Raw genomic sequence first — 20,250 nt, forward strand, 5'->3', positions numbered from 1 at the left:
TAAGAATTGACTGTCCTTATTTTTTCATTTTGTTTTGTTTTGTTTTTGAGTCTATAGCTGAATCTTCCTGTACCCTCCAATAGCCTCGTAAAATGCCTCTCTAGATGTTTTTCCACACAACTGAGCCTACTGGTTCCCATTTGTCCCACTGGGGCCCTTCCTCCTGTAGCCCTTTGTCCTCCTGCTCATCTGAACTGGCTGCTGTCTGGGCCTGCTGCGCAGCTGTCATCCCGAGCCTGCCTTGCCGGCATCCTAGGAGTTCCCTTACCCTCTTCTAAGCATGTGATTTCAAGGAACAAAACACTCGGTCTCACAGTGGCTCAGACAAAAGTATGCAGTATGTATAATCCCATGTTCCATGAACTCCAGAGGAAGAGTGGGCTTCAGCGCCTCCTTTTTGCAATTCCCAGGCTCTATCTTCCTGCCTGGCCAGTTTTATCACCAGGCTAGTGACAATGACTGCAGCCCTTCCTGGCATCATGTCCAGAATGTCCAAAGGAAGAAAAGAGACAAGCATTTCCTGTTAACTCTTTCTTAGAGCAAGGGAACTTTTTCTCAGATGCTTTCCAGTATCTCACGATTGCCTCATCGCATTTTCAGAATTGAGTAACAGGCTCCTTCCTAAACCACTCCTTAGCAGAGGATGGCAGGGGTGACTTTGATGGGCCTAGGTGAATCAGGATCCACTTCTGGAGCTGGCTTTGAAGACCCAGTCCCCTGAGTTAAATGATTAGGGAGTTAATTCCTTATAAAACCAAGGTTTTCTTAGGGGTGGGATAAATGTTGAATTAGGCTACTACTAATATCAACTAAAGGAGGTAAAAGTTTTGAGATTTTTCATGAATGAAAATGTTTCACACGCTTGTTGGCCATGTGTTTGCTGTCTTTTGAAAAGTATCTGTTCATATCTTTTGCCTACTTTTTAATGGATTTGGTTTTTTCTTATAAATGTATGTAAGTTCCTTGTAGATGCTGGATATTATATCTTTGTCGGATGCATAGTTTGCAAACATTTTCTCCCATTCTGTACGTTGCCTCTTTACCCTGTTCATAGTTTCTTTTGCTGTGCAAAAGCTCTATAGTTTAATTAGGTCCCATGTGTCAGTTTTTGCTTTTGTTGCAATTGCTTTTGGCCTCTTAGTCATGAAATCTTTGCCCATTCCTGTGTCCAGAATTGTAAAAGCAAAACATCACTGATTATTAGAGAAATGCAAATCAAAACCACAATGAGATACCTTCTCACACCAGTCAGACTAGCTATTTTTTTTTTTTTTTTTTGAGACGGAGTCTCGCTCTGTCGCCCAGGCTGGAGTGCAGTGGCCGGATCTCAGCTCACTGCAAGCTCCGCCTCCTGGGTTTAGGCCATTCTCCTGCCTCAGCCTCCCGAGTAGCTGGGACTACAGGCGCCTGCCACCTCACCCGGCTAGTTTTTTGTATTTTTTTAGTAGAGACGGGATCTCACCATGTTAGCCAGGATGGTCTGGATCTCCTGACCTCGTGATCTGCCCGTCTCAGCCTTCCAAAGTGCTGGGATTACAGGCTTGAGCCACCGCGCCCAGCGCAGACTAGCTATTATTAAAAAGTCAAAAAATAACAGGTGCTGGTGAGGTTGTGGAGAAAAAGGAATGCTTATACACTGGGTGAGAGTGTAAATTAGTTCAACCATTGTGGAAGACAATGTGTTGATTCCTCAAAGACCTAAAAACAGAATTACCATTCAACCCAGCAATCCTATTACTGTAATAGCAATCCTATTACCATTTATATACCCAGAGAAATATAAATTGTTGTGTCATAAAGACACATGCACACCTATGTTCATCACAGCACTATTCACAGTAGCAAGATATGGAATCAACCTAAATGCCCATCAACAGTAGACTGGTTAAAGAAAATGTGGTACAAATACACCATGGAATACTATCCAGCCATAAAAAAGAATAAGATCATGTCCTTTGCAGGAATATGGATGAAGCTGGAGGCCATTTTCCTTAGCAAACTAATGCAGGAACAGAAAACCAAGTATTGCATGTTTTCACTTATAAGTGGGAGCTAAATGATGAAAACACGTGGAAACATAGAGGGGAACAACACACACTGGGGCCTACTAGACAGGGGAGGGTGGGAGGAGGGAGAGGATAAGGAAAAATAACTAATCTATACAAGGCTTAATACCTGGGGGATTAAATAATCAGTACAGCAAACCTCTGTGACACAAGTTTACCTCTATAACAAACCTGCGTATGTACCCCTGAACTTAAAAGTTTAAAAAATATATATAGCTTCCATGTTCGAATTTATAATTCAGCCAGGATTAGAATTTTAGATTGAAAACCATCTCACTCAGAATTTTGAAGCAGTGCTCCACTGCCTGCTGCCTTCCAGTATTGTTCCTGGCTGTATCCGTGCTTCATCCATTACCTCTCCCCGAACTTCTCCTCTTCTGTATGAGGTAGAGGCCACTGCATAGGTCATCAGTAAAATGCCCCACAGGTCTTTTGGATGGCTTCTAAAATACTCTATTTCCCATAATGTGATAGGTAAAACAATGGACAAATAGTTAAGAAACCTGTATTTTAATATATTCCAATCTGTATGATCTTGGACAAGTCACCTAACTTAATACCCCTAAACCTAAATTTACTCACTCACCCCTAAATTTTTATGAATCTGTTCTAAAAGCAACTTCAGAAATTATTTGTCAGCACACATCTCTTAACTGCTCAGAGAAGTTTGGCTTAAATATAAATCTTGCTAAGTTTCCCTATAATAAACAGAAACATGAATTATTACTTCCACTGACTCAAAGCAGTGCCAGGTAAACATTTTAATCATGTCCATTTAAGAAATGGCCATAGCTTGTAAGTAATTACTTCCTCGTCAAGAACTTTTGCTGTGAACCTGTAAAGAAACAGAGTTTTACTCATAAAACAAGTTTTATTCTCTCCCATGTGGCTTTTTCTGACTCCATATTTCCATCCCACCAGCACCCCAAGCCCCTCTCCCGCACAGAGGGTGAAGGAGTACATAATTACAAAAAGAGATCCCCCAGGTGATTATGGAAGAGTGGTGACATTCTTTACTTTGAAGGTGTGAGAACTACCATAATGTAAAGTGGAGACCAGCATATAATGACACACTCAGCAACTGTTTGTATGTTAACAAGGTATTCAGAGCAGTGAAATATTTTATGTAAGTTAGCTATATTTTGTAGCTATATTATACATTATATAAGAACATTGTTACAACTGTCTCTCATGCACTCTCTCTATATATCTACATATATATACACACACACGCGCGCGCGCACACACACACACACTATTTGTATAAAAACAAAAAAAAATTAAAAGTCATCAATAGGCCAGGCACGGTGGCTCATGCCTGCAGTCTCAGCACTTTGGGAGGCCAAAGTGTGGTCAGATCACCTGAGGTCGGGAGTTCGAGACCAGCCTAACCAACATGGAGAAACCCTGTCTCTACTAAAAATACAAAATTTAGCCGGATGTGGTGGTGCATGCCTGTAATCCCAGCTACTCAGGAGGCTGAGGCAGGAGAATCACTTGAACCCGGGAGGTGGAGGTTGCAGTGAGCCGAGATCATGCCATTGCATTCCAGCCTAAGCAACAAGAGCGAAACTCCGTCTCAAAAAAAAAAAAAAAAATCATCACAAATTTTTAGGTAGGGGGATTTTATGGCATTTATTAGGCTCTCAGAAAATACTGATGGCTAGCTGGATGGATAGATGGACAGACAGACAGATGAATGAATCTTGTTTAGAAAGGTCAGCATGGGGTCTAGATTATATTGGAGAACTGGAGACAGGGAGATCAGTTAGGACTAACACAGTTGAAGTGATAAACTATTTTTCTGTCTTAAAAATAAGAAATGGCTTTTTTTGATTGCCTATTGCTTTTCACTTCAGTCTTAGTCTTGTGAACTTGGAAGAGTAACAAAAAGTTATACAGGTTTGCAGGCACTGGGTTCTAGCTGCGTGTTCCCTAATCTGTTCCCACCTACTTCCGCACCTGTGTTCCTCAACTTTCATCTGGGGGCAAAAGGTACTCTCAGTGCCTTTTAACGGAAATTTGGGTCTGTGTTTCTGAGTGAGTTGGTGTTCTTTTCCACCTCCTACTTCAGCACCCACCCTTGGAAAGCTCTTATCTGTCTGCTGCCGAATTCTTAGAGGAGGGCCAGGAAAAATCCATTGTCCTTTTTCTCTGTTGTGTTCAGTCTTTGGCTTTTTAAATTTTCACTGATAAAAGAAGAAAAGCATACACATCTATCAAATGAAATAATGGTTGAGAAAAAGCTCTTAATAAACTCATAAGTATACTGGGATTGTAGAAATCTTTGTAACTCTGGCCCACCTTGGACTTTTTTGCAGCACAGTGCACATTTTGCAGCACAATTATATTGAATTTCATAATAAAAGTTACATAATATCCTGAGCTGCTTTAGCTTAAACTACATGCAGTGGTTTATTATAATTATTGTACTTCATTATATCCCAGTTCTTTCAAAGTTTTAAGTTCATGTGTATGTATATATGACAGGCTGGGTCCTCTAGGAAGCAGATTCTGAGATTTGCATTCAGGAGGTTCACTGGGAGTGCTGGGCTGTGTTATAGTCAAAAGGCTTCAGCCAGCCCTGCAGAGAACTCTGAGGCTAGAATCGTCCCTCAGAGTTACCTCAACTTGGGGTGAGGAGGATAGACCTCTATACCTTTATTAGTTTTCTTTATTAGTTTGGGGTAATTTGCAAACAGTGTGCAACAGATTATCCCCCAAAGCATAGTGGCTTAGAACAACATTTATTACCTCATAGTTTCTGTGAGTCAGGAGTCCAGGGGCAACTTAACCACACCTCTAAGGCTGAACACTGTAGCCCTATGAGAGATCCTCTAGTTCGGTTCCTCACAGGGCTACAGTCAGTCACTGATCAGGGTAACAGCCATGTCAAGGCTTCCCAGCCCACACGTGGCTCTTGCCAAGCCTCCCAATATCTGCTTCCAAGCCTACTCATGCTGCTGTTGGCATGCCTCAGGCTCTCGCCGACTGTTGGTGGGAGACATCAGTTTTGTCCATGTGAGCAGCTCCATAGACAGCCCACAACATGGCAGCTGGCTTCCCTCAGAGCAGGCAGGCAACAAAGTGAGCGTACCCAAGTCAGAAGCCATAGTCTCTCTGTAACCTAATCTCTGAAGTGATATCTCATCACTTTTGCCATATTCTGTTCATTAGAAGTGAGTCACTGGTTGGGAATGACACAAGCACGTGAACACCAGCAGGCAGAGGTCTTTGGTGGCCATCTTCGAGGCTACCTACAACAACCAGTCACTGGCTGCAGGCTGCCCCAAAGCGAGGTGTGGTCTTGGGTGAAGCCCTCCCTTCAGCTGCAACAATTTCCAAAGAAGGCAAACAGTCGAGGGTTGCAGGCCAACAATCTGTCTGACAGCTAAGGGAATAAACTCTTTAGTCTTAAGAGGGATCTGGGTGATACTGAACAGAATCCAGTATGTACAGCTCTTAGTTAAACTGAATATTTAATAAACCAGAACATCTCAATCCTGTTATTTAAACTGACCAACATGTAATATTTTCTTATCTGTTTTTAAGGGAGAAATTATAGGCCTGGCACTGTGGTTCATGCCTGTAATCCCAGCACTTTGGGAGGCCGAGGTGAGCGGACCACTTGTGCCCAGAAGTTCGAGAGCAGCCTGGGCAACATGGCAAAACCTCATCTCTAAAAAAAAAAAAAAAAAATTAGCTAGGCATGGTAGTATGCACCTGTAGTTTCAGCTACTCTGGAGGCTGAAATGGGATAATCACCTTGAACCTGGAAGGTTGAGACTGCCAGTGAGCTGAGATTGTGCCACTGAACTCCAGCTTGGGCAAGCAAGTTAGACCCTGTCTCAGAAACATAAAAAGGAGAAATTATATTGTATCAACCACATACTAAGATCATTCTCATCCCGGCGCAGTGGCTCACGCCTGTAATCCCAACACTTTGAGAGGCTGAGGAGGGAGGATTGTTTAAAGCCAGGAGTTCAAGACCAGCCTGTGGAACATAGCAAGACCTGATCTCTACAAAAAATATTTAAAAATTAGCCGAGTGTGGTGGCATGAACCTGTAGTCCTAGCTACTTAGGAGGCTAGGCAGGAGGATTACTTGAGCCCAGGAGTTTGATGTTACAGTACGGTATGATCGCGCCACTGCACTCCAGCCTAGGTGATAGAGCGAGACCCTATCTCTAAAAAAGTAAATAAATAAAATCATTCTCTTTTTAATATAGATGTTCACTTCAAATTTGCAATGAATCATTTTTGAAAACTATTTTAAGTGAGCTAAAAGGTCCTATATGCACACAGCAGTTTCAAAACAGTATTTACCCTTTTCTTGACATATCAAATTAATAAATGGATCTAACAGGCAAGTAGGAATAGTGATTTCAGATTGTATGATTTAATAAAGTTATGAGAATGTACATGTCCTTTTTAATCCTATAATTTATTTCAGCATTCAGGCACGGATTTGATCTCCTTTCTTTATTTCACAGGCGAAGAACAAGTCCCTGATTTTGTCACCTTCCTTTACCAAATAACTAGAGGAATTGCAGCAAGGAGTTATGGATTAAATGTGGCTAAACTAGCGGATGTTCCTGGAGAAATTTTGAAGAAAGCAGCTCACAAGTCAAAAGAGCTGGAAGGATTAATAAATACGAAAAGGTCAGAGTGATTATGCTGCATTTTTTCATTTGTAATGAAACCTTCTAAGTTGTCCAAGAAAGAGGAGTGTCCTAAAAATGAACATCAGATCTACTTTTAAGCACCTCTTCAAATGTTCTGAACCATTTAATTATGATGAAGTGAAAACAGCTCTTGCAAAGCTCAGGTGAATTCAGTGCATCTTCATTAGATCATTAAGTTGCTAAATTGGTTTTTCAGTCATTTTTATAAAGAATTAAGTTAACTCCTTAATATGTGCCACATTAGTTACTTTAAAGATTCTATTATGCCAGAGGTTACTGAAGATATTGAGAACCTACAGAAAATTTATTTTATTCATAGATTTTATTCAGATATGCAACAATTACATCCAGAAATTCTATCAGAATATTAGTGAAATAGTACTACGTAACAGGCAATCATAGTCAGTATCCACATGTCACTTATTTTGTAGACTGTGACAAATTTTTCATTCTAAACAGGCTTCTGTCACTTTAAATGCTTATGGGAATACATTCCACCTTTACCCTTGCTATCCAGCTAGTATGTAGTCAGTACATAAATTAATCTTAATGTAAACCTGAGATACACTTTGAAAGAAAGATATTCCTAGGGAAATATCATATTCGTAAATTACACCCTTTTGTTTCCCAAATATAAAATTCTGAAACAACATAAGCTCCCCATCCACCTACTGCCCCACCCCTGCCATACTTGGGGAGCCTGATGTGCTGGGTACATTAGTACCCTGGTTGATAACCATATGACCATGATGAACAGATTGTTGATTGAATAGAAAATCTTGGCTGGCTACTGGTGGTCCCTATGTTATACTCCAAGAATATTCTTTAATATTTGGTAATAATTCTGGGAATTATTACCAAATTTCAATATTGAAATAGCAGTGCCTATCATACTAGCTAAAGAAACAGTTGCTAACTTGTTTACAGTAGTGCAATTAACTTCTCTTTCTCCACCTCCTTCTCCTGTGCTTCCGCCTTGCACTCCTCCACTTTGGTGTACTGTAGTTGACCAAGCCCAGAGTGCTGGGCTCTACAAATGGCACACAGCCTCCTCTAGTGACACTCTTTTCTGGCTCATTTCCAAATCACAATGCCAAAACAGAAGCAAAGTGGCATAATCAGTTTCAGCCTATTTCTGTTACAAGCCAGATTAATATAAAATTTTTCCTGAGGGAAAATTATCTATGAGAATTTAAAAATAAAGTTAGCCCTCTTCCTCTGCAAAGTGCAGAGACAAATTAAACTCTCTTTAGTTGCCATATTATTATTGTTCTTTTTCTCTGAAAAAAACCTAGAATAAAGCTTTACTACAAAGGATATATATATACAAGATAGCAATAAACTATGTCAGTTTCTAAATTTGCTATAGAAATATATGCAAGATAGCAATAAAATATGGCAATTTCTATATTTTCATATATTCTTGTTTCTGCTATATAGCCTACAAAGCAAGAGCAAAAACATTCACAGATTACTCATAAATCTTCCAACTAGTAAGTGACATTTTGAAATCTATGAAGTTATCTTGACAAGATGAGAGAATTATTAGAAGATGTTGCATTGGGATAGAATCTGATCATTTATCAAGATACTGTATTTGTTATTTTACCTTTTTTCTAAAAGTGCTTATCACATCAATTCCTTTGGCCAGATCAAAGAAATCAAACTGAATCTTGGGCCTTAGTGTGGATTTGTTATAATAGTTGCTATTTATTGGATGGATACTGTGTGTAGAAACCATTCTGAGCAGTCATTTGCAGCAGCCTAGAGACTGTGCCAGCTACTCTTCTCATCGCTTTACATACATTATCTCATTTCATGCTTATGGCAGCCTTATCCTCATGGTCTAGTTGGGGAAAGTGAGGCCAGCAAGGACAGGACACTGACCCAGAGTCACACAGCTCGTTGATGGTGGAGCAGTAATTGGAACTCAGATACTCTAGCTCCATACCCTAAATACTCAATTGGGTTGCTATTCTGCAGGAAAAAAAAAAAAAAAGTAAGTCTGTGTTACACTGGTGTTTTACTCATTAATGGCTTCATTGTCTTCGGTTGGTGTTACTTTTCATCCTGGGACTGCTTCACAGGAGTTTCTTGTCTCCAGGTGTAAATAAGCACACACCACCAGCCTCTAGCAGAGTTTGAAGGAGGAGGAGGTCAGGCTCTCCCCTTTGGGGCTGGCAGGGGTAAGGATTTTAGGAGAAAGCACAAAGGCAATAGTGGCAATTGGTAACCTGGGTCCTTTGATTATAGTAGCAGCTCTGAAAGCTCCTTTCACCAGAAGGGTGACACTGACACAGCTTCCTAACTATAGAGCCTGCCCGGTATTCAAATGTCGCAGACTTTTCGTAGCTTCCGATGAGATGTATTGTCTCCCAGCAGTTTCATTTATTAAATAAGTAGTATTTTATTTTTCCCCAGGAAGAGACTCAAGTATTTTGCAAAGTTATGGATGATGCATAATGCACAAGACCTGCAGAAGTGGACAGAGGAGTTCGAAATGGAAGAAACACAGACTTCTCTTCCTCATTAAAATAAAGACTACATTTGTGAACAAAAAATGGAGAATTAAAAATACCAACTGTACAAAATAACTCTCCAGTAACAGCCTATGTTTGTGTGACATGTGAGCATAAAATTATGACCATGGTATATTCCTAGTGGAAACAGAGAGGTTTTTCTGAAGACAGTCTTTTTCAGGTTCCTGTCTTCCTAACTTTTCTAAGTATAAACACTCTTCAATAGACTTCCACTTTGTAATTAGAAAATTTCATGGACAGTAAGTCCAGTAAAGCCTTAAGTGGCAGAATATAATTCCCAAGCTTTTGGAGGGTGATATTTTTATTTGTTTCAGTTCAGATAATTGGCAGCTGGGTGAATCTGGCAGGAATCTCTCCATTTGAACTAAAATAATTTTATTAGGCAACCAGTTTATCCACCAAGAACATAAGAATTTTTTATAAGAAATAGAAAGAATTGGCCAGGCATGGTGGCTCACGCCTGTAATCCCAGCACTTTGGGAGGCCAAGGCGGGCAGATCACCTGAGGTCATGAGTTCAAGACCAGCCTGGACAACATGGCAAAACCCCATCTCTACTAAAAATATAAAGTACCTCTCTACTAAAAATACAAAAAAATTAGTCGGGCATGGTGGCGCACGCCTGTAGTCCCAGCTACTCGGGAGGCTGAGGCAGGAGAACCTCTTGAACCTGGGAGGTGGAGATTGCAGTAAGCTGAGATCATGTGACTGCACTCCAGCCTGGGCAATACAGCAAGATTCCATCTCAAAAAAAAAAAAAAAGAGAAAAGAAATAGAATTATCAAGCTTTTAAAACATAGAGCACAGAAAGAATAGGGTCATGAAATTTAAAATATTAAATATTGTCACAGGATTAAGCAGTTTAAAGACTGTTGGATGAAATTATTTGTCATTTGTTTGAGTAATAAATATTTAATGAATGCTTGCTATAGATGATGGTATGTCCCATTGAATTTTCAACTTTCAAGTGTTTGGAAATTGTCATTTTTTTAGGTGTAATTATGAAATTAAGGTTACCGCTTTGATCAGCGCAATACATAGAAGTGAACTTGTTCATTTAGGACCTTGCTATTCATCAACATATCAAGTGTATGATCTTACCAGTAATGAGCCTTACAGCTTAGTTGATTCATAACAGTGCTCCCTTCCTGCAAATTTAGGGTAACACGTGCTCAACTGTGTCCCTGGGTTTTTTACAGCACTTACAATCTGGCTTCCCAGATCCATGTGTTCTTTTTGTTTCTAAATATATGATCTTGCACAAAAGCTCTCCATCCTATTTTCCTCTCTTTTATTATTTCTGCTCAGTTAAATGTCTTCCCCACATTTGATGGACATATTTTTAATTCCTTCTGGATTATTACCTTCAGTGATCCCAGCAATGACCCCAGACACCTAATACAGTGTCCCCAGGTTGTGGCTTCACTTTTGAGTCAGTCACTCTTTAGCTGTCAGACTCCCAACCTTATTGGAGTTAGAGTATGATGTAGTTTGATTGATTCTACCACCCCTCCAGAAGTACTAATGTATAGTCAAATTCTCAAAACTGTCAAAATAGTTAGTTGGAATGTATGCTTTAACTTTTAAAAAGAACAAAATTGTTTCAGTACTCTGTATAACTGTAAATGTCTTATATTCTTTCTAACAAGATTTCAAAGATAGTGCTGTAACCTACCTCACAGGGAGAAAAGGAGATGACTCCAGGAATGTGATGCCCATGCCAGAGGGAGCTGCAGGGACCAGCAATCACTGGTAATGTCCAGGTGGACATGTGGCGCCACCTCTCCCTCTTGCTCGGTCCAGGCCAGCATCAACACCGAAGCAGGTAGGGGTTCCAGCAGCATTGTGTCCTGGCAGTGGCAGCACACAGTGTCTGGCAGCTGACAGCGTAGAACTTTACAGGGTAGATTCTCCAGCATGAGCAGGACGCCAGCCAGGCCGCCAGCTTGCGGGAGCGCAGGCCTCCTCTAAGCTGGGGAAGAGATCAGCACAGCTGAACTGCATTTCTAAGTGAGGCTTATCCCCAGCTGGGTTACTGAGATATTGGAGGAAACGTTGAGGCCAAATCCCAGTCATAAAGACTGCATAAATGCCATGGGGAGGTAGGCAGAAAGTTGCAAACAATCGTGTTTGTATTTCAGATGACCATCTTGGGGCTGCAATTCTAAGGTTAGATATAACCACACAGGTGAGAATAGGGCTGCTGGTGCATGGCAGGGGCCCTTCAGATTCCCTCTGGTATTGCACAGGCATGAGCATACTTCAGATGGAGACTGGGGGAGACGGGGCTTACTGGTGGCCAAATGTCAAGGAAAGCAACTTTTGAATATGATGTATTCCTTTAAGTGACTTGTCTGTTTTTAGCCATCACATTACAAATTAAGAGCTAGTGATTCTGCAATAACACACACCAATTCCTCGAAAACCTTCTAAAGTCAGACCAGTTTAATAATTCCAACCTTAGGGGAAAAAAAGCCAAACACATTTTAACAAGTTTCAACTTTGACCTTTCTGTTGCTTCATCTCTCCTCAGTGCTGTCTATTCTATATAGTTTTTAAAATATTCTTATTATATAACTAGTATAATAATATTTGAACATTCATGGGACTATAATTTATAATTTAAAAAGAGAAAGGAAAAATGAGTTTTTAAAGTTAAATTTTATAAGTTAAAAATAAATTTAAAGGCTGGGTGTGGTTGCTCACACCTGTAATCCTAGCACTTTGGGAGGTCGAGGCAGGCAGATTGCCTGAGCTCAGGAGTTCAAGACCAGCATGGGGAACACGGTGAAAGCCCGTCTCTACTAAAATACAAAAAATTAGCCAGATGTGGTGGCGGGCACCTGTAGTCCCAGCTACTCAGGAGGCTGAGGCAGGAGAATGGCTTGAACCCTGAAGGCAGAGTTTGCAGTGAGCAAAGGTCATTCTACTGCGCTCCACCCTGGGTGACAGAGCAAGACTCTGTCTCCAAAAAAAAAATTTAAAGGAAAATAAATGTAAAAACCTAAGCATTTGAGTTACTCAGTTTGTCTCAATGTTTCTCAGTGCTGAATATGAAAATCAAATGATTCCCATTTGAATCATAGTCTTCTGGACTGAGATCCAAGCTTAGTATTCTTTTATCAGCTTTATTGACATAGTTAACATACTGCACAGTTTATTTAGAGTGAATAATTCAGTGGGTTTTTGTGTATTCACAAGCTTGTACAACTGTCACTACAATCAATTTTAGAACATTCTTACCACCCTGAAAAGAAACCCTGTACCTAGTAACTGTCAGTCTCCTTTCCTCCCCAAGATCCTCAGCCCTGGACAACCCCTAATTTTCATTCTGTCTCTATAGATTTGTCTATTTTGGACATTTCCTATGAATGGAACCATAGAATATGTGGTCTTTTGTGTCTGGTTTTTTTCACTTAGATGCAAGATTCATCTGTGTATCAGAACTTCATTCTTTTTAACTGGTAAAAAGTATTCCATTTTATGTATACCTTACATTTTAATTTATCCCTTCATTAGTTGACACACATTTGGATTGTTTCTATTGCTAGCTATTATGAGTAATGCTACCATGAATATTTGTGTGCAGGTTTTTATGTGAAGAGGCATAATGTGTTTTGAAAAGCTCCCCTAGTAATTCTGATGTGCAGTCAGGTTTGTGAACCATTAGTCTCAAAGATGACAAATGACTACACAATATTTTTAATTGAATTGACAATCATTTGGTCTGTTTGTCCTCTGCTTTGTCTGTCACTTAGGGCAGAGCATGGCATACTATAGACCCTAATTAATATTTGTTCAAATGGAAAAGTAAAACCAAACTCCTTCAGCTTAGAAACCCAATGAAAAGATATTTCTTTTCATAATGAAGGCACCATTTCACTAGGGATTCAAGATCCATACAGAAGTGTGCTGTATCTTTAGAAAAAAATAAAACCTTTTTCAGACCATTTGTCCAAGTTTGTGCCTGTTGTCATCATGGTGATGGTGATGGGGCTGGTGAAACACTGTGCACTGCATGAATGCCAGAGTGAACCCAAAATGTTCTGTAAATTAATGGTGACCTTTATTGAGTTCTGAGATCAATATTAATTACTGCTGTGCTTTGTAATTATAAAAGGGCTATTTGATGTTTCACACCAAGGATATGGGTGGAGAGAGAAAAGAACTTGTATTAACACCATCTGTGGTTTCTAACTTTGTAATTAAGGCCAATTCCTCTGTGGAACATTGTAGTTATTATATATCATGATTATTTGGGGGTTTATTAATATCCAGGGAAGTACCACAGTTTAAGAGCCATTCATTCTGGTTTACTTGGGAAGTCCTATTCTATACCTGTTTTGCTGGCATAATTATTAAAAAGCCTCTTTAACTCAGAAGTGTCCTGTTTTGGATAATAACTTATACAGTTACCCCCAATTATAGGTGCTATTCCATAGGCACAGTTACTGACTTGCTACATTTTGAATGTCATCTAAAAAAAAAATCATTTTTTTTCTTACCCATTGGATGAACCAGTTTTTCCCCCAAACACCTGCCAGTTGTTTTTGCCTGTTCTTGATAAGTGCTTTGTATTGTGGCATTTAGAGGCTACAGCTCTGCTAATTGGTGTGTTAGAGCTTTACTACTTAATCTGTTCTTGAGGCTAAATCCCCGAAGATAACATGTCATCTGCCTTGTCTCCATGAAATCATGGTGAGGAATGTGCACCTACATACTTTGTGAGACACATAGCAAGACTGTCTTCCTGCGGAAATAATTATTCCTCAGGAGGAGGAATTGCCTCTAGTTCTTTTATCCTTTGCTCAGATCCTCTCTTCATTGCCTTTGGCTATCTTTTTTTCTTTTTTGACCAAAGGGTATTTTGTTTTCACATCAGAAGAGAAATACTGTTTGCCATCTTCACCTCTTTTTCAGCTTCAAGCCCCTTATTCTTAATCCTACTTCCAGAAAGCTCGCTTTTGAAGGTAGGAATGTCTTGCCCTCTATCAGAAGGACCAAAGGAGTTTCTTAAATGCAGATTTCTAGGCCCCACCTTAAAGCTACTGAATCTGAATCTCTGAAGTTGAGACACAGCAATACCAGTGTGAATTTCTCTCATCTCTGCATCATGTTCTCTCACCTTTTCCTTCCTCACAGGGCCAGTGATCTGGTTTCCAAAGAAATTTGTTAAAAATCATATTTCTTGGTTCATGACTGCTCTTTAAGATTCTATCTGATTTACTGCATCTGATGTGGGGTCTAGGGAGCTTCATTATTATTTTAAAAATAGACTATTTCTTAGAGCAATTTTAGATTCAACACAAAATTGAGTGGAAAGTTCGGAGAGGTCCCACATACTCTCTGCCCAAACACACCACCTCCCTCACTATTGACATCCTGCGCCGTGGTGGCACGTTTGTTACGGCTGGTGAACCTACATTGTCACACTATCACCCAGAGTTCGTAATTTACGTTGGAGCTCACTCTTGATGTGCTATGGGTTTGGGTATATGCTATGGGTTTGGACAGATTTCTAATGACATGTAACCACCATTATAGTATCATACAGAATAGTTTTACTGCCCTAAAGATCCTCTGTTCTGCCTGTGCATCCCACTCACCCCAAACCACTGGCAACCTCTGATCCTTTCACTGTCTCCATAGTTTTGCCCTTTCCAGAATGTCATATAGGTGGAATCATACAGTAGGTAGTCTTTTTGGACTGGCTTATTATTCAGTTAATAACATGCACTCAAGATTACTCCATGTCTGTTCGTAGCTTGATAGCTCATTTCTTAGCACTGAATAATATTCCATCGTCTGGGTGTACCACAGTTTATCCATTCACCTACTGAAGGACATCTTGGTTGCCTCCAAGTTTGACAATTATGAATAAAGCTCTGTAAACATCTGTGTGTAGCTTTTTACGTGGACGTATGTTTTCAGCTCATTTGGATAAGTACCAAGGAGTGCGATTGCTGGTAAATGTTCTGTTTTGTAAGAAACCACCATACTGTCTTCCAAAGTGACACTGCCATTTTGCATTCCCATCAGCAATGAATCAGAGTTCCTGTGGCTCCACATCCTTGCTAGCATTTGGTGGTATCAGTGTTATGAATTTTGCCATTCTAATAGTATGTCGTGGTATGCCATTATTTTAACTTGCATTTCCTGGATGACACGTCATGTGGAACATCTTTTCATATGCTTATTGGTCATCTATATCTTATTCAGTGAGGTGTCAAGATCTTTGGCTCATTTTTTAATCTGGTTATTTTCTTATTGTTGAACTTCAAGTATTCTTTGCATATTTTGAATAACAGTTCTTTATCAGCTATGTTTTTTATCATCTGTGGCTTGTCTTCTCATTCTGTTGACAGTGCTTTTCATGGAGCAGAAGTTTTTTGTTTTAATGAGGTCCAGCTTATCAGCTCTTTCTTTCTTTCTTTCATGGATCATGCCTTTGGAGTTATATCTGAAAAGTCATTGCAATGGCTACAGTCATGTAGATTTTCTCCTCTTCTATCCGCTAGGAATTTTGTAGTTTGCATTTTACAATGGTCTATTTGAGTGACTTTTTTTGTGAAGGGTGTAAGGTCTAGATCTAGGTTCTTTTTTAATAGACTTTATTTTTTAGAGCAATTTTAGGCTCACAGCAAAATTGAATGGAAATATAAAGAGGATACTTGATTTTTAAACTGAGTATCCTAAATGATTCCTTTGCAAATAAAGAATCAAGTTTTAAAAAGCACAGCCATATCGCCTTCAAAATGCTATTCATCAGAAGAGGCCATTTCTGCAAATAACAGTGGGCCTTTAATTTCTCCAAGCTTTTTAGATTACTTTTTAACAGAATATCAGGCAAAAGCAAACATTTAAATTGCATTTTTGTGTCACGAGATTTAAAGGAATGTCTATGAAGAGCAGGCATAATACTTCAATCTGTTGATAAACTCTACAAGAATAGTATGTTATATTTTAAATGATATTTGAATCATTTTACAGCATTATCGGGAAAGGAGGTAACGAAAATATTCCCAAGCACTAAGTCTGCTTCATGACCTTGAGCATTAAGTTTTCCAGCAATCAGTAGCTTTGGTATTAGCACACAAGCCAGGTTTCTAAACTATTATTTCACTGTGGGTACAAAAGCATGATAGAAAAGAGTCGTTGGCCAGGTGTAGTGGCTCACACCTCTAAACTGCTGGGAGGCTCAGGCAGGAGAATTGCTTTAAGCCAAGAGTTTGAAACCAGCCTGGGCAACATAAGAAGACAGACTGTTTTAAACACAGAAAAAAGAGTTGTTAATGAACCCAGGAATTAACTGATACTTCGTAAGCAACAGGCGTATAAGTCCCTGTGTAAATGAATGCTGATCAGCAGTGGATTAACTTATACTGCAATATTAAATGCTCCTAAAACAATCACTCCTATATTAGAAGCCTTGCAGTAAGGTTTGAATTAAAAAAAAAAAAAAAAAAAGCCCTTCAGTTCTCTTGTAGTGAGAAAATGCAGTTTCTTATTTGTGGGAAGGAATAAATTGGATACGTTGAAATAGTAACTTTCTTTTTTAAGGTTTTTCCTTTTTTAGGCTCAGGGGTACATGTGCAGGTTTGTTATGTAAGTAAACTTTTGTCATAGAGGTTTGTTTACAGATTATTTCGTCACCCAGGTACTAAGCCTTGTACCTAATAGTTATGTTTTCTGTTGCTCTCCCTCTTCCCACTCTCCACCCTCAAGGAGCCTCCAGTGTCAGTTGTTCCCCTCTGTGTCCATGAGTTCTCATCATTTAGCTCCCACTTATAAGCAAGAGCATGCAGTATTTGGTTTTCTGTTCCTGCCTTACTTTGCCAAGGATAATGGCCTCCAGCTCCATCCATGGTCCTGCAAAGGACATGATCTTGTTCTTTCTATAGCTGTATAGTATTGCATGGTGTGTATGTACCACATTGTCTTTATCCAGTCTGTCATTTATGGACTTTTGGGTTGATTAGTAGCTTTTTGAATGGTAACTTTCTACAGAAGTACCAGAGACTTCAAGTTATCTGATTTAAATGTAAGAAAGACATTTGTTAGTGGCAGGTGAGTATAGGTCATCAATTGCAAGACACCTAATTATATTCAGGCAGTTTGTGACTGGCCCTAAACCAGAAGAAAAAAATGTTATATAAATGCTCAACTGTAGCTAAGACATTGTTAAACTAAAATGATTCCTTCAGAGTGGCAATTTATCATAAATCTGGTCTAAATGAATAATTGCAAACTTAGTAGTGATAGATTCTCATAAGTTGCAAGAACAGAAAAACACTGTTTTTCTTTACGCATTGCAAAGTAAAACAGAAACAAAGTAGCCTAACCGGGACTTATGGAAGAAAAGAAATTGGAATCATTTTCAGAATACAGCATAGTTTGATTTCTGTTATTTTGTCACTCTATCCACAACAAGCCTCCTTTGTCACTGCCTGTTTCTCTGGGCTTGGCGGCTGTTCCACCATTATAGACAATCAATCAGTTTCTTTCTATCTTCATTTTTGCTGCATCTGCCATTACTGACTTTCTGCTCTGTTTTCTTTTTGTTTTTTGGCCTTGTGCTTTCCTCTGGCTTAACTGACTTCTTTCCAAGTGTCTCTGTTCCTGCTCCTCCCTACCAATTTACCAATTTCTTACTTCCTTTATTCTTCAACTGTTTAGGAAGGCAGACCTGAGTGGTTGTGTTAATGATGGTAGTTTCTGTTGTACAGTTTTTGTCTGGGGCCCCCACATGGACAGCCAGCTAGCGTGGAGAGTAGCAACCCCTGGCACGGAATTCCCTGCCTATGGCCTTGTGAATTGATGATTCAAAGGTCCTAGCAGCCCAGTGTGTCCTTCATTTCTTTCTGTACTTGCTCATGCTGTTTCTCCCTTCTCTCTTAGTGAACAATTTATAACTTCCTGTGTGGTGTCCTTTGCACCTGCCTGTACCCATCTCACATGCTACCTCCCACTCCTCTGTCTTTTCTTATTGTCCCAAACCTATGATGTTTGTTTCTCTGAAATGCCTTTCCCTGGCTTCCCAATGGCCCTGAACTTGCTGAGCAACTTATAGCTTTGGGGTAGAAAGGATTAACTTGGATCCAATGGGTTGTCTTAGGGGTGCATGTGTGTGTGTGTGTGTGTGTGTGTGTGTGTGTGTGTTTGTGTATTTTAATTACTGAGTTTCATTTTACTAAGAAGAGGATCTAAAGGGGAACCAGAAGGGCCATCTTTTTTTTTTTTTTTTTTTGAGACGGAGTCTCTCTGTCGCCATGCTGGAGTGCAGTGGCGTGATCCTGGCTCACTGCATCCTCTGATTCCCTAGTTCAAGTGATTCTCCTGCCTCAGCCCCCCACATAGCTAGGATTACAGGCATATGTCACCACGTCAAGCTAATTTTTGTATTTTTAGTAGAGTCGGGGTTTCACCAGGGGCCATCATTTTTTATGACATGTATTTTTCACTGTAGTCAGAGGAAAGAAAAATTGTTCCCCTTAGCTCATGATTTCCACCCAAAATGAGGATATGCAAAGACAGCACTAACCAGCCTTTCTTTAGGCTCCAAAGATACTCATCGGGTTGTGACTGACCTGATCTTTGGTTGAAATATGAGTGACACAACATATGATATACATTCAACTGAGGCTCCATGGCTCAGTACAAACAGCACTTCTAGTGCTGCCCTGGCACTTAGTATCTTTAAAAGAGTCACAAAGATTTAGACAGTTGTAAAACCTTCAAGCTGTTGGGGTTGTTTTGAACAAGTTCTTAGTTACAGACCACAGAACATACTCTCTAGTTTATGAAAACAGTAGTTTATTATGGGGTCTATTTAGCTTTTAGAGTTTCTGAATGAGCTAAAGGATCAAGCCTAGACATTTTATGAGAAGCAGTACGGTCAGGATCAATGACCCACTGTACTGTGCCAGTAAAAAGTGCATTGCTACCACCTCTCCTTTGCTGCTCACAAAGGTAATGACTAGGCACCAAACGCCCCACTGCAACTGTTGCAGAAAAACCAAACTCCATGTCTGAGCAGCCATGGTCTTCCATTACAAAATTCAATTCTTCCTTCCAGCTCTTGTCCACAGCAAAGAGTCTGACAAAGTTGGAGTCCTATTGATTGAACCACTCTGTTATATCTGTCATAGAAGTTATTTTGTTTCTTCTTTTGTTACTGAGTTTTGCTTCATTGTGGTCAGAAAATATCATCTATACCATTTTGACTATCTTAGAAATTCTCCTGTTATATTTCTTTAAGTGTTCCCTGAGTGCTTGAGTAAAAGGTGCATTTCCTGTCCTCAGGATATAAAGTTGTATGCATGTTTATGTAAAATTTTATACGGTTAGATCGGAGGTGGGAAAACTATGGCCTATGGACCAAATCTGGCCCACTGCCCACTTTAGTAAATAAGGTTTAGTTTGATTACAGCCATGACCATTTGTTTCTATAGTGTCTGTGGCTGCTTTTACACTACAGTTGAGTTGAGTAGTGCAACAGAGACCATATGGTCTGCAAAGCCTAAAATATTTATTATTTGGTTGACCCTTATATCAGATCCTATGTAAATTGATTATATTAATCACATTTTCTATGTCCTATTTTATAATTATTTTATTTTATTTTGAGATAGAGTCTCACTGTCACCCAGGATGACTGTGGTGGTGTAATCAGGCTCACTGTAGCCTTGACTGCCAGGCTCACGCCATCCTCTTACCTCAGCCTCCTGAGTAGGAGTAGCTGAGACTACAGGCACATGCCACCATGAGCAGCTAGTTTTTGGTGTTTTGCAGAGATGGGTGTCTCACTCTGTTGCCCAGGCTGGTCTCAAACTCCTGGATAGAAATGATCCTCCCACCTCAGCCTCCCAAAGTGTTGGGATTATAGGCGTGAGCCACCATGCCCAGACCCTATTTTATGATGATTTTAATCATATGAATTATACTCTGCAGATTATCTATA

General features: G+C 39.7%; 1 protein-coding gene across 2 annotated transcripts in view; it reads left to right on the forward strand.

Annotated features, from left to right (window-relative positions):
* MSH3 (mutS homolog 3) overlaps window positions 1-11,890 on the forward strand; it is a 230,807-nt gene extending 218,917 nt beyond the window's left edge. For both annotated transcript variants that reach the window (XM_023214955.2, XM_023214956.2), the window contains exons 23-24: window positions 6,560-6,728; window positions 9,173-11,890. In XM_023214955.2, the coding sequence (XP_023070723.2) occupies window positions 6,560-6,728; window positions 9,173-9,284 (281 nt within the window). In that variant the 3' untranslated portion in view covers window positions 9,285-11,890. The remainder of the gene's footprint in view (window positions 1-6,559; window positions 6,729-9,172) is intronic.
* The last annotated feature ends 8,360 nt before the right edge of the window (window positions 11,891-20,250 follow it).

The sequence above is a fragment of the Piliocolobus tephrosceles genome, chromosome 4 (assembly GCF_002776525.5).
Source record: "Piliocolobus tephrosceles isolate RC106 chromosome 4, ASM277652v3, whole genome shotgun sequence".
Lineage (NCBI taxonomy): Eukaryota > Metazoa > Chordata > Mammalia > Primates > Cercopithecidae > Piliocolobus > Piliocolobus tephrosceles.